This window comes from Cebidichthys violaceus, unplaced genomic scaffold (genome assembly GCF_023349555.1).
Source record: "Cebidichthys violaceus isolate CVI_PGR_0920_01 unplaced genomic scaffold, fCebVio1.0.p SCAF_145, whole genome shotgun sequence".
NCBI classification, from domain to species: Eukaryota; Metazoa; Chordata; class Actinopteri; order Perciformes; family Stichaeidae; genus Cebidichthys; species Cebidichthys violaceus.
The window spans coordinates 55,382-70,151 of NW_027176313.1; the positions used below are offsets into that span (position 1 = coordinate 55,382).

General features: G+C 39.6%; 1 protein-coding gene across 2 annotated transcripts in view; it reads left to right on the plus strand.

Annotated features, from left to right (window-relative positions):
- nat16 (N-acetyltransferase 16) overlaps window positions 1-11,597 on the plus strand; it is a 34,918-nt gene extending 23,321 nt beyond the window's left edge. For both annotated transcript variants that reach the window (XM_068709366.1, XM_068709367.1), the window contains 3 exons: window positions 686-910; window positions 1,070-1,410; window positions 1,629-11,597. In XM_068709366.1, coding sequence (XP_068565467.1) covers window positions 686-910; window positions 1,070-1,410; window positions 1,629-1,857 — 795 coding nt within the window. In that variant the 3' untranslated portion in view covers window positions 1,858-11,597. The remainder of the gene's footprint in view (window positions 1-685; window positions 911-1,069; window positions 1,411-1,628) is intronic.
- The last annotated feature ends 3,173 nt before the right edge of the window (window positions 11,598-14,770 follow it).

A 14,770-nucleotide genomic window follows, 5' to 3' on the forward strand; every position in this document is an offset into this window, starting at 1 on the left:
GAAATTTCATGACTTAATGAAGAAATTAAGAAAATTTAGCAGATGCATGAACGGGGCAGATAAAGCTGAAACTATGTTTTCTGTGTAAGGTAGCCCAAGTGTCCTTCTCTCCAGCTTGTCTTGGGGTATCCCAAAGTATTCCAAGGGCAGATGGGATATGCAATCTCTCCAGCTTGTTCTGAGTTTCACTGGGTTCCCCTCCCAGTTGAAAATGGCCAGAATACAAGAAGGCATGAAGGAAGCATCCCAATCAGATGCCTGAAGCATCTCTGAATCCTTTTGACAGCTTTTGTGGTTCTTCTCTGAGCTCCTTACCCAAGGGTGAGCCCAGCCACCCTGTGAAGAAGAAGAATTTTGTCCGTTTGAATCCGAGGCCTCATTCTTTCGGTCATCATCCAAAGGTCATGTCCAAAGGTGAATTTTGGAATGTCCCAGTGCACACTGGGGGCCTACTTTTTGCAGATGATGTGGTTCTTAAGTTATGTTGCTTCTGCTGCCACCGCAACACAGATAGACACAGGAAATAGGATCATGCTCTGTGCTCCAATAAATATGTTTTTGTCTCCTAAATCTCGTAAACAGGTCATGCAGCTCTGCCCCAGCTACAGGAATGATGTAAAGTTCTAAAAAGGACATGTCAATGTGATCGTTTTTTTAGTCCGCCTTCTTCTGTGATACTCGACAGATTGCTCTGGAGTCTGTGTGTGTGATTGACGATGGGGAGACTATGCTGGTGGAAGGTCTACGTGTCGCCCCTCAGGAAAGGGGAAAGGGTGTGGCAGGAGTTCTGCTGCGCTTTTGCTGCGAGCTGGTCAAATCCAAGTACCCTGATGTTAAAGTAAGCCGCTTGACCCGTGATGATCAGCTTGGACCCAAGGACTTCCAGAAGTATCGTATCATAACCAAGCAGGTACTAACAACAAAAGAAGACATTCTGTGTTTTGGTCTGTGCCTATGGTTTATGAATGTTGTTAATGATCAACATGCAAAATGCAATAAGCTTGCTTTCAGTCAGTGTGTTTACTTTTGTGGTACTTTGTCAGCTCATACATTGGCTTTCTTCTCACAGGGTATTCTCTTGGTACGCTTCAGAGCTGAAGACGTCAAGCTCCGTCTGTCTGAGCTTGGTCTGGGTGGAGACATCCAATCCTCTCTGTCCCCCTCCTCCAACCTTCCTCCGTTGCGTCTCGACCATACAGCTGTCCACCGGCTGTATCTGACCACTGACCTGATGCATGGGGTCCTTCCTAATGCCACCATCATTCAAGACTGGCAGCCATTCAAGCTTCTGCCCAGTAACATGGCTATCCTACTGAAGAAGGACATTGACTGGATGGTAAATGATGTGTCCAACCCTACTGTGGCCAGCCTCTGTACCTTCCCTTTCAGGGTGCCCATTGGAGATGACTGGTAATTGTTCTTTTTTTATTCATAACTGTCCATAAGAAAGTGTACAATAATGTAGTGGGGTGCACTGATTTCTGCCATAGCATCTTTTGATAGTACCATGGGGGTGCCATAGTTGTCCATTTGTTAGATACTACACATAGTGGACTTAAAAAAAATGAATAGTTATTCAAAATAATAAATAATAAAGTTGTTTCATTGTAACATTTTTGTTCAACCAGGTATTACCTGAACATTGACATGTTCGGTAAAGACCTGGACCTGGTTCGGCAGCAGTTCTTGTGCCACCTGCAGCGCCACACTGCCACCCTGAAGGGTCACGTGATGTGCCAGATGTTCCTGGACCCACCACTCTGGAAGTCCATGGCCGAATTCTGCCACAACACCTTGAGTGTGGAGCTGGTGAAGGAGTACACCGAGCAATGCGTGGTGGAGTCAGACGTCGTCTAGTTACAGAGGGTGGATGGAAATGAGTAGAAGATGAAGGAGCCAGAAAGGAATGAAGACAAGGGTCTAGACAACAAGGAATGGACACAACTCAATTACACTTAACAGAAAAACACAACCCTCTGTACAGAGGAAATAGAAACCAAGCAAACTAAATGTAGTTTCTACAAAACAAAACAACTTCCAAGAGTGCAGAAAGATTTAACAATACACAAATAAATACAGGGTGTGGACATAAAACCATGAAAAAATCATGTAATCAATAGGTCTGTTACAAATACATTTCTCAAAATTATAATATTCAATTGGTTAGAGGTGTTGATACAACTTTATAGTAATTTTGAAGTACCATTTTAATGATGTCATTTTAAGGTGTACATAATATTTTGTATCCCCAATGTACTTAAAGAAGGGGAACTAAATAACCTAAACGTTAGGAGAGGTCTTCGCAGGTCAGCACTTTTGTACTGAATCAAAAACAGACCCATGGAAACTATAACCAAACCCAAAGTTCTTTCTCTTTTTTTTGAGACTCAATCTGAAAGGGGATCCAAGAGCAGTCAGACACAAAGTCAATCAGTGCAAATTTGTTTTTGGACCAAAACATCACTGTTATGAATGCTGATGTGACTGGAGCCTAAAGCAGTCCAATGCAAACTACTAAATGGCCTGAAATGGCCTGAAAAGTGACTATAGAGTTGAATCATCACCATATTAGCTTATCTTCAGTTGTATTACAATGATTACAGGGTTCTTCTTTATTATGTCCACCCTCTGTATGTTGCATGATAAGGGAAGGTGTAAAAAGAGTGATGAGCTTGGGGAGGCTTTCTCACACCGGTAGCAGTGATGTAACCTAAAACCTAAAAACAGTCAACATGCAAATGCTATTCTTTAAAGAAAGAAATGTAAGTACCCTGAGGGCATCTCAAACCTTTCACCTTTGTTATTTCTGTAAATACGAACCTTCTAAATATGTACACAAGCTGAGTTGGGTTACTAAATCTGCACAACTCTGAAGGCACTTTATTAAAATTACACAGACAGGTTTTGTCAACGTTAGAATGAAAAGGAATAGTTCAGGATCAAATAAGGGTAATTTACAGATCCCATCCCTCTAATGTTGATGGGTGCATCTATTAACTAGTATTTCCTTAGGAAAATCAACAAACAAATCTCTGCAGAAACAACAAAGTTATTGAAATGAACATGCTCAGTCACAAAATGGCTGACAATTTATCCTTTGTTATGGTCAAGCTTTTGTCTTAGCTTTTGTCTTTTTATTGTTTAAAATCTTTTACTGTATATATATGTTACTAATTTAATATTTTCACTTAAATGCTGCAATAAGATTTTAACAGAAATTATTAACTTCTGAAGCTGTAAGTGAAATCTAGGCTTACTTTTGTAGATTGCTAGCATAATGCCAAACAAAATGCTAATGCTTGAAAATGTTTAACAGACTACTGTGCAGTGTACTACTGGCTTCAGCTAACGCAGGGAGATGGAGTAGAAGGAAAATAACTGTGTTAAAATTAACAGAAATATAATTATGTTTTAACCATCACTAATATTATCTGGCAAACGGCTTTTAAAATGGTGTTCTCTATGACTATACAAGACCAGTGTTAAGAGAAGCTTTGGCCATATTTGAGCAAACTAATCTCTAGTTTATTGTCCAGACATGAACAGAATATTGTGGATTATACCATGGCCAACTGGCTAGTGTCCATTAAAATTATAACTGCATAGCTGTAGGGATGCCGGTTGGTGTAATGGTTCACCACTTTTTTCTAGAACAAAATATCTTGACAACTACTGGATGGACGACATGAATGGCCCCCGGAAGATGAATCCTAATGACTTTGTTAGTCCCCTGACTTTTCACAACGCCACCAGTAGGTTCAAGTTTTTATTTATCCAGTGAAATATCGCAACGTACATGAATTGGAATAGCCCACAATTTAGTCCAATATATAGTACACACATTCATGTTCCCCTCAGGATAAATTGTAATGACTTTGGTGATCTTCTGACTTTTCATCTAGCGCCACCATCAGGTCTACATTTCCATTTGTCAAATTTTTTGAGTTTATGACCAAATACTTGCAAAACTAATGACATTCCCATCTGCCTTAGCTCTAATTGTATTTAGTAAATGCTAATTCAGCATGCTAATATGCTAAAGTAAGATGGCAAACACGGTAAACATTAGACTTGCTTGTCATTGTTAGCATGCTCACAACGACAATGACACATTAGCATTTAGCTCAAAGCATCGCTGTTGCTACTACAGTCTCACAAAGCTGCTAGCATGACTGCAGACTTTTTTTTTGCTAAGTGGCCATGGTATAAGCACAATACCAGACACTGTTGTGTCGCCATTTACAAAATAATGAACTTGGTGGAGTAAACGATGCTCTACTCTACACTCTGTCCTCCGCCTTCATGTAGTCCATTATCACCTACATATTAACCTCTACTAGAGGCATCATAGCTACGTCTGTGTACTGGTACTTGATACCTTTTAAGTATGTACCGAAATAACCCAGTACCAAGTAGTATCAACAATGAGTCAGACCTGCAATTGATACTTATTGTAAGGTTTTGCTCGCAGCCAATCATCAGGTGTTATTAGCCCACTACTGCAGCAGCTACAACCCATACAGCCAGGATTTCATGCCTGCACACAGCTCTGAACACAGAGTTGTCTGAGCCGGCAGCAAGTAGCTCACGGTGCTAACAGTGCTAACAACGGCAACAGGCTGACAGAGCTAACAGTTACATTAGAGCTAACAATAACCTGGGGAGGTGGGCGTTACACTTTTACGGCAACATGGTCCCGCCACCGTGGGTCGGGGGATGGCATTATCAGCGGTAAAATTGTCTTAAACATTTTTTGAGTTTTCTCTAGTAATTAATTGCTCATTTGGTATTAAACCGACACCATATTGAGCATACTTAGCACTGCACACACACCCGTTACACTCTCTAAATCTCCCTCTAAATGCCCATGTAGAGGGTGGGACACAGGACCATTAGTCTAAGCCATAGAGAAATATCTTGTATGAAAAACATCTCAGTTTGTACAACACTATTTAACCTCCCCATTGCCTTGACCAGCTTGTATCTTGACTTTCACCCCCTTCTTCTTCGGGTATGCAATTTTCTAGGTGTGAGGATGACTGGGCCTATTTTCTGAAGAAAGCTAAATGATGAGTCAAATCCTTTCAAAGTTTAACAAAAAGGTACTAAATGATTAAATAGATTCAACTTTTTTAAATTATTAATATTTTAGGAAGGACCTATTAGAGTGGTCATCATCCTCAACATATTCCACGGAGCATAACAAAATAGGATGACAACTATCTTTTCACCCTATTGTTTGTAACCAAAGAAAGTCACCACTCATCTAAACTGATGCCCTTTCATTTGTTGCCAGGAGTAAAGTGAAGAGAAGATAGATTAGAGGGCAATGGGTGTAATTATTTTTACAGCTAGTTTTTTCATGATCGCAGAATATTTTTCGTAATCTATTTATAAAAATCTCTTGTTTTATTGTGATCAAATAATCATTATTTTGTGATCTTGGCATAACATAACCCAAACTGTGTTCTCATGATTCTGATTCGGATATAACTTGTGTAATCAAGGACCGCCACAAACGTTGGGCATCAGCAGATAACACTACTAGTTATTAGTGCACTCATTGCAGGGTTGACCTACTAGGGGACCCTGGGTGTAAAATATGGAGCTGAGCCCCTACTAGCCCCCTGATCCTTCCACTATACTGGACTAAGACAAGGCCCCAATTTTGGTGTGGCAATTTGATTAAGCACAAATTTGATGTCTGGCTCCACAATAGCAGCTGAAAGGGTCTATAGCTGGATTTTAGGGGTCCCCCTTCAAGACAGAACCTCAAGATTAAATAATATGCTGTCTGATCATGTCAGCTGATATTCTGCTTTGGTTGCTCATATTCTGGAGTTCCCCAAAACAATTTAAATGGCCCTAATTACCTCTACAATAGCTTCCCTATAATATATCTATGTATATTTGTTTGATAGTGTGCCCATGGTAGTAGATAAGTAGAGTAGTTTCATTAAACATTCTATCCTATAATATCCCTAATAGTACTACTAGTTGTAAAGATAGTTTTCCAGTGGTAGGAAATGGTTTACAGTATAGTGACTTTGTGTCAGCTGACAGATCATTCCTATTTATCCATCCATTCTGGTCGCAGTGATAGCTGGCAAAGCAAGGTAGCCCAAACATACGTCCATCAGCAACATCTACCTGCTAGTCCTGGGGGTTCCCAAGGCATTCCCCAGTCTGATGGGATATATATTCCCATCAGTATGTTCTTTGTCTGCCCTGGAGTCTCCTCCCAGTTGGACATGCCTGGATACCAAGTAAAAAAAAGGTGTCCAAGAGGCATCCAGATCAGATGCTTGAACCATGTCAACTGGCTCCTTTTGATGTGAACGAGCAGCGACTCTGCTCCAAGTTCCTTCCAGACGTCTGAGTTCCTCACCCTTTCTTTACACTCGAGGACAGACACCCTGTGAAGAAAACTTGTGTATCGCCGATCACATTCTTTGGGTCCGATTATTGAGGGTTGGGAAGTAGATCAACTCGTAGATGAAGAGCTTTGCTCTTTCCTGTGGATCTTGTGTTCCATCTTATCCTCACTTATCCACAGATACGCCAGTCAAGAGAATTCCTTGATTTACAGTAACACTCTCTCAAGCTAAATTAAGCAATGACCATCATAACAGTTAAGGTGAAGGCTGGAATGTAGATGAACCGTTAAAACCAGTGCTTGGCTTTCAGGCTCATGTCCCTCTTCACCAAGAGAGTTTGGTAAATCCATCTTTCACTCACTTTGAAACAAGACCCCAAGCTGCCTGATACTCTTTTTTTTATGTTGGCAGCTCATCACTCCCAACCCAGAGTGAGCAATCCGACATTTTCCAGGATAATACCATGACTTCATTGGACTTGGAGGTGCTAATCATAGTTGAATTGCCACACATGAATTCCCCCTATTTTTCTTTTAAATGATCATGAGAAGTCAGTTTGGTAGGTTTTGTTAATTTTTGTTGTCAGGAAAAAACAAAGCTTGTTCATTTTGATCTGTTTCTTGTGATTTCAAGAAACAGAACAACAATCATCTTAAACCATGTGCGCTACTGCCTTCTGTATGAAGATGGAGAAATGTACATATGCAGCCCTTCTCCAAACCCAAACACACACACACACACACACACACACACACACACACACACACACACACACACACACACACACACACACACACACACACACACACACACACACACAGTCGTGTTTTCATGACTTTTGAGGACATTGCATTGACTTTTATTCATTTCCTGGAGACTTACCCTAACCCTAACCACAATCGCTACCAGCTTAATCCTATCCTTTATCCGAACCGTAACCTTAACCTTACTTTAGCCTATCCTTAAACCAAGTCTTCACCCTAACATGTAATGATTTACCTTACGGGGACATGCATTTTGTCCCCAAAAGGACACACTACCAGTTAGTACAGTTAAATCTAACCAGTTGAGTAATCTTTGAAACATACTCTGTACAATTAGCCAGATACTTTCCTCACAATCAAATACACCCTCTGTTAAGTTAAGTTTCACATAACCCTAACATAGCAAGTAGAAGTTTCCTTCAACACATTATGATAAATATACTCATTAAATTATTTTTTTTGTCTTGTCATAATAATATGTAATACATATAAATACTGTGACTTTTGCTGGAAAGTCACTGGAGCATGTGAGATGCCAGAATGAAGACTTAATGTTAACACTCAAATGGCCAAAAAGCGTAGGATGGCCTCATTCAGAGGAAACAAACCGTGGCCAGTCGTGAATTTATCTCTGAGAACATGTTGACCCATCAATGATCACCTCACTTTTTATATAAATAAAACTTTCTATTTTCAATGTTCACTCAGTGCGCCCTGCTGCCACTTCACTTTGAGCACCATTTCAGCATGCTGTGCTCTCTTGAGTCCTGCTATTATCAGCCTCACAGCGGGCAAAAGACATTAGAGATCTGCCATTTGTCCACTAATCTGGTAAATGGTTCAGGTCTTAAGATTTCTGGCCTTTTTCTTTGTAATTTATTCAGTCGGGGGAGGGGGGTCATTGTTTCTAGGCTTTCTTCCCCATCTACAAATCAACAATGCCTTGTAAAACGTTCATCCATCTAAAGGCCTCAGTATGCTTCAAAGAAAGTAGGTTGTACTAGAAAAGTGTTTATAGCTGTAACCAATGGCCACACCTGAAGGCGGGGCCAAAAAGCCTGCCATCATAGCATCTCTTTTCAATAACTCTGTATTTTGCGTGTCTTTGTAGTCTGGATGTAATGACTCATATAAACAGCTCTACGTTTAACATCTCTGCTGGTCCCACCATCAGAAAAGGGCTTCCAGACACTTAAAAAAGTAATTTCTTTAAAGCATACTGAGGCCTTTAAGTTCAGTTGACTTGTAAATCCATGAAGTTTTTTGTGTACCAACACACTTCTTTTTACCCCTCGAGTTGCTAGGGTCATGGCAATCTTAATAAATTGGCCTGGTCAGTTTCAATCAATTTGTGCTGCCATTTTGAGTTTTGTCATTTTTGAATTTTAGTACTTAATATAGATCCATTGTTGTTCTCCTTTTCCAGCAGTTGACTTCATCACATGTGAAAGAAAGCATCTTTTGGATTCTTTTATTATCAGCATTTTGACATTCCAAACCATTTGAAATGAATCTGGCAGAAGCTGTACGTTTTGTTTCTGTGTTTCTTTGCCTTGTTGGTATTCCAAATTGTTCATTATCATCTACAAGTCCTCAATGCACATGCTTACATAATTCCCTCTAACACCAGAGCCAAAGGTGATGAGACTCCTTCAAACGTCTGAGGTCTTTAACTGGAAGTGCTTTACATATTAAAACAACTTTTTGCCACTGAGTTCTGCAGATTGAGATCAATCCAACAGATGTGGTTTGATGAATTTCAGTGATCGGCATTTTAAACTTTAAACACTTTAAACACACACAAAGATGAGCTCATTCAACCCAAGGCATAGGAGTTTATGGCAGAATTGTGCTAAATTATTTGTACTTGGCCTCATGCAATTCTGCTTAGCCCCCAGATTTTGACGTGAAGTTTGAAATTGCACTTGGCATAACTGCAGTGTGTATGAACAAACAACACATAGGCCCTTTTTAACCCTTTTTAATAAGATATATTTTTGAAAGTCATACTTTGTAAAGCATTTACAACATTTAAACTGATAGTTGTATTAATGTTAATAATAATTAAGTAATTTATTCATGCTTTAAAGGTCATTTCTAAAGACAATATTTGGGCTACAAGATTGTGAAAAACCAATATGGTGTTCATCTTTCAGCATAATATATTCTGGATTTTGAAATAGCTCTTCAGGACTCAACGTATCTACTGGTGCTGCATAGTATTAAATCTCAATTTATTAGCAACTTGATGGCTTTATTAGAAGGTGAGGGCTGAAACACACTTCTCTGGGCTTTGGTTGTTGTGTCTTTTAGACTGATTTTGGGTATGTTAACGTGTTTTACCTTTCCTTTTCAGAGGCGGTGGCGCTCTTCTCTGCTTAGATCTGCAGAAATCATTGGTGTTTGGTTAAATTTAGGCACAGAGACTACTTGGTTAGGGTGAAAATATTGTGGTTGGGTTAAAAACAACTACTTCGTCAAAGTGTTGGAACTTTTTCAAACAAAGAGAAATTTGGTTTGAAGAAACAAGCGTTAAGCTTTGGTAGGGAATGGGAAATGAACAGCGGCACTTTGTTGCCCCGCTCTCTACCCCAACCTCCACACATCCAGGTATTGAAAACTGTACAATAACAATAATTCCATTTACCGCTGCCATTGCTCACATAAAGAAGTCATAATTCACATGTTCAATAGATGTCCTCAAAAGGTAAATGTTGTATTAAGCATTTGAACAATTTATGCGGCCATTTTTACTGGGAGGACAGTCTTAAGGGATTTTTCACAACCTGATAATCCAAAAGTCCTTTGTAGAAATGTTTTGTTACTGCTTTATAAAGCATGTATAAATGATTTGTTAACCATTAACAAAGCCATTAGTGACAACTTATAAAACTGGGCACCACTGTCTAATAGAGTACCATTTATAAGGGATTTATGCTACCATACATCTAGCAGGGGAACGCATCACCAGCATGTACTAGTGAGGGATTCTAACACAGCGGATGTATTTGATGATGAGGAAAATAAGGTTAGATAAAAAGGCTTCGAAAACTCAGTTACAGACCCCGGTAGCGCCACCCGATCCCACTAATCAGGGAAAGTATCTTCAGCCATGAGGTCTCAGACGTGTTTCCACGTTTCGAGAGTGCTGGATACGTAGGCTTACTTCTATATATTGACAATATAGCGCACGAATATACAATATGTTCAGTCGATACACTGGATTTTATGCATAATATTTCTTCACTGGATGTGGATGCATTGTGTGCTTGAGGGAAGCTCAAAGAAGTGCCAAATTTCATGACTGCTAAACTTCCATGTTTGTCAATTAGCTCACGAATATTTACGAAAATGCAGCAAATTTCTCGAGATTTTATTCGCAACATGAGCTTTAGTTGAAAAGTTGGGTTAAATGTTTGTCTTTTTTTCCGTAGCCCCATAGTACACAAACAAAAATCAAAGGTGATATAACCAGTGGTTGAATGTGAAGCTGAATTGAATTATTGAGTTTTTTGGGTTACTTATAGCACTTTGTTTGAAAAATGTGATCATTGTATACGTTGTATACAAGTGAATAAAATGCTAACACATTGTGCTGCAGACCCTATACGTATTATAGGGTCAAGTGTTATATTAATATATGTTTTATGACTTACTGTACAAGCCATTGAGTTAGTGGGTAAAGCAGCATGCACTTTAGTTGTCTTTGGCAATAATAGATATAGCTCCCATCTCCTGTAAAGTAGCATTGACTTCAGTGAAAAACCCATGTTCTTGTCGCACATCTTGATGTCCAGAAACAATCATCCAGTGCCATGTGAGATAAGCCTTTCGGTTTGACAATGTTTCTCCAAAGCTGAACCATTTGACAAATGACATGTAGAGCAGTTTGTACATCAGTATACCGTGGCATTGAAAGTAAGACCATATTTTAACAACTATAAGAATAACACAATAAGAAGTTGAAACGGCTGTGTTCTGAGGGAGTAATGCGGGTTTGGGTTAGTTAAACCAAGAGACAAAAAAAAGTAATGACGTACATTTAGTATACTAGTTTTTAAGTACTTTATGTGAGTAATTCCATTTTGTGAGACCTTATACTTTTACATTTCAGATGGAAATATTGTCCTTTTTACTCCACTACATTAACCTGACAGCTGTAGTAACTAGTTACTTTAAAGACTAACGTTGTTACATGCAAAATATAAATAATATGCACTGCTAGAGATTAAACTAGCCAGTGTGATGATAGTAATGTGTAGGCTTCAAAGATTTTATTTTAATATGCACTCGGTGATGCAAATCTTTATCTCTGTACATTTAATCTTTCTCTGTGCTTGATTTGTAGTGATTGCTTTATCATGGCTTGATTGGTAATGCCTTGGACCTCCAGAAGGGGGAACATGAACAAACCTTCCTCATTTGTTGTATTTTAAGTAAAGACAAGTGACGAGTCTGTGTTTTCTTTCACGTTATTTTCCTCCTTTTATAGGAATTGTTCAACATTTTTTGGAAATACTCTTATTTGCTTTCTATCTGAGAGTTAGCTAAGAATGTATAGGCCTATCAATATTACGTCTGTGCCTTAAAGAAATGGTTCAACTCTTATTTGCTTTCTTTCAGAGAGTTACATGAGAAGACGGGTATCAATCTCACATCTTTGTGTTAAGATGGCGCTGGGTTCAGGGAGTGGTTAGCGTAGCTTAGCATAAAGACTGGAGGTAGGAGGAAACTGCTAGCCTGGTTCTGTCCAAAGTTAAAAAATACAGATCACGGATCGACAATGGTCCGTTACACCCGTAGCCACAATGGTACTAAACCTGGCAACCTCACAGACAAGTAGGAAAGCTGCACACATTCACTGCACCTGGCTATTTTACAAAAAATATTTGCCTCGAAAAAAAACACTTTTTCTTTTTAGTATTTCTGTTTTTGTCCAAATTAAACAATCAAGATACAACATGTTAATCCGTAAGCTTTAGCGGTGTTGTTAGGTTGAAGTGTTTTTTTAATTTTTAACTGAGGCAGGCTCCATTTCCTCCTCCTTCCTTGTGCTAAGCTAAGCTAACAACATCCTGTCTCCAGCTCTGTACTTGACACACAGACATGAGATTGACATCAATCTGAACATCTGACTCACTGAGAGAATGTAAATAACTATTTTCCAAAATGTTGAATTATTCTTTTAGGTAGGCCTACAGGGTCTTGAGCCAGGACAGGTTTAGCCTAGCTTAGCATCAAGACTTGGGGCGGGGGGGGGGGGGGGGGGGGGGGGGGGGGGGGGGGGGGGGACAGCTTGCCTGGCTCTGACCAAAAGTTAGACATATGAGTTCCTTAAAAATGTTGAACTATTCCTTGAAGGGTTTGACACCAGCAGTACGTGGAGAAATGAGACATTTACAGAAACAGGTTAGTCCTAATGCAACAGCATTATAAAAATGTGAAAACACTCATGAGGACCCCTGGTATTTTACTACATTTGATACTTTTTACTTGCATAAACTTCTGAGTGCAGTATTCCATTGTGGTACTGATAGCTTTACTTAAATAAAGGATTTATGTCCTTTTTCCACTACTGTTTATTCATTCTGTGGCTACCGAACATAGTTTTCATGATTATAGTTTGATATGAAAGTATTTTTGTAGCACAACACTTGGATTGTTGTGCAATGGCATGTGTATTTATAGAAAATATCCTCCCAAGCATATCAATAAATTTGAAGTCACAGAGAAAACTGTTCCTATCCTGTCCTACTCAGCACAAATGCCATTCTCACTCTTTTTTTCTGCAAATACACTTCACCTGCAAAGTGGTGAGACCAATAATAAGAGACAGAATTACTGGATGCGTCTGTATGTAGAGACATTTCTCACAAAAGTGACAAATGCAATTAATTTTGGTCGTTATTTGTGGATAGGAAGACACATTTGTGAACTCCACAAATGATCATATATATTTGCTAGCCACGCTAGCGGATCAGCCTCAGCTGTACTTTGTGTTTATTGCTAATAAGTAAATGTTAGCATGCTAACACACTGCACTAAGATGGCAAACATTACACCTGCTAAACATCAGAGTGTTTTAATTGTGAGCATGTTAGCATGCTGACGTTAGCATCCATCTCAAAGCCCTTTTGTGCCAACCTCAAAGAGCTGCCAGTATGGCTGTAGACTGTTCACACTACCAACAGGCTACAAGTCATTTTCAATGGAAGCCGGTGATGTGAAGCTACAAACCTGACGCCTAACCTCGAAGTGTGACCATAGCATGAGTCTAGTTTTTTTTATGGACTCGCATTGAATAATTCACTCACCAGGTATTGGAACAAATTTGTCTCCATACCTTCACTACACATCTTCTAGCAGCTTACATTACAAGGCAGTAATCTCTGGGTCTGAAAAGTAGAGCCAATGTGTAAGTCCCTTTAAGTTGCATTCTTACTAATGGCCAGCAGGGGGCGACTTCTCTGGTGGCAAAAACAAGTCCAATTGAAGTCTAAGAGAAAATGACTCTACTTCTCACTTGATTTATTACCTCACTAAACATTGTGAACATGAGTTTATGGTCTCATTCGCTAGTTTCAAGGCTTCCTCAGTGCATTACAATGTTCCGTTGGTAAATTATGGTTCCATTTAGAGTCAAATAAAAGATAAAGTAGGGTATGATGGGTGTGGCTACAGAGGAAGGATCCCTGCTTTTGTTTAGCAGAATCCAGCAAAGCACCTCCGAAATTAAGTAACATATAAGGGCTATTCCTGTAGCCAAATGTAAGGCACACCCAAAAATATAATATGGAGTCTCACGTGAGAGACAAAGAGAGAGAAAGAATCCAATGATTGGAACTATTGGAACTATTTTAAAGGCTTTGGTAATGTCTCCTTTGGAGAGCCATGCAACTTCTGCAGCTAGTATTGTTAGTTTAATAGCATTTTCAGTTGCATAATGATGATGAATGGATGGACAGATATTTTCTCGTAGCTATGGCTATTGGACTTGTACGGAAGACTAGTAATGGAGAGGACTCAAATGGGCTAATATAGGTATTCTTTATTTATCTCTCTCTTTTACAACTCAGAAACCTATTAAGACTGTTTAATGTGGACTGGAGATTGCCACGTAAGTAATGGTTGGGGAAGTGAGGATCCAAACCCGTAATCCCTAAATAAGACCCATGAGAAGGTGGTCTACAAACACCGAATAAGGGTGAGAGGACAGTTCGGATGAAAAAGACACTGAACGACATCGGTTCTCTTGCCGGGATGGGATAATGCGCGAGGGACAGACGGCCTTAGGGGTGATTGGCATATGGTTGTCAGCCTTGCCCGTCAGTGGCAGGTGGGAGAGGCTGTGGGAAGGGCAGAGTAAGTTGGTTGGAGGCTCAAACAATAGTTTGTGGCCAGGCAACCTCCAGTTATGCAGAGTGAAGCCGATGCGTCTTAAAACTTGCATTCTCTCTACTGATCAGCAGGCGGCAACTCCTCTGGTAGCATAATAAGTCTGATTGTATGGAAGTCTATGAGAAAATTACCTTACTTCTCACTTGATTTGGAGCCGGCGAAGTCACTTCTTATTGGCAGTCTACATAACAATGGGTGACGTCAAGATTACTACGTCCACTATCTTCCAGG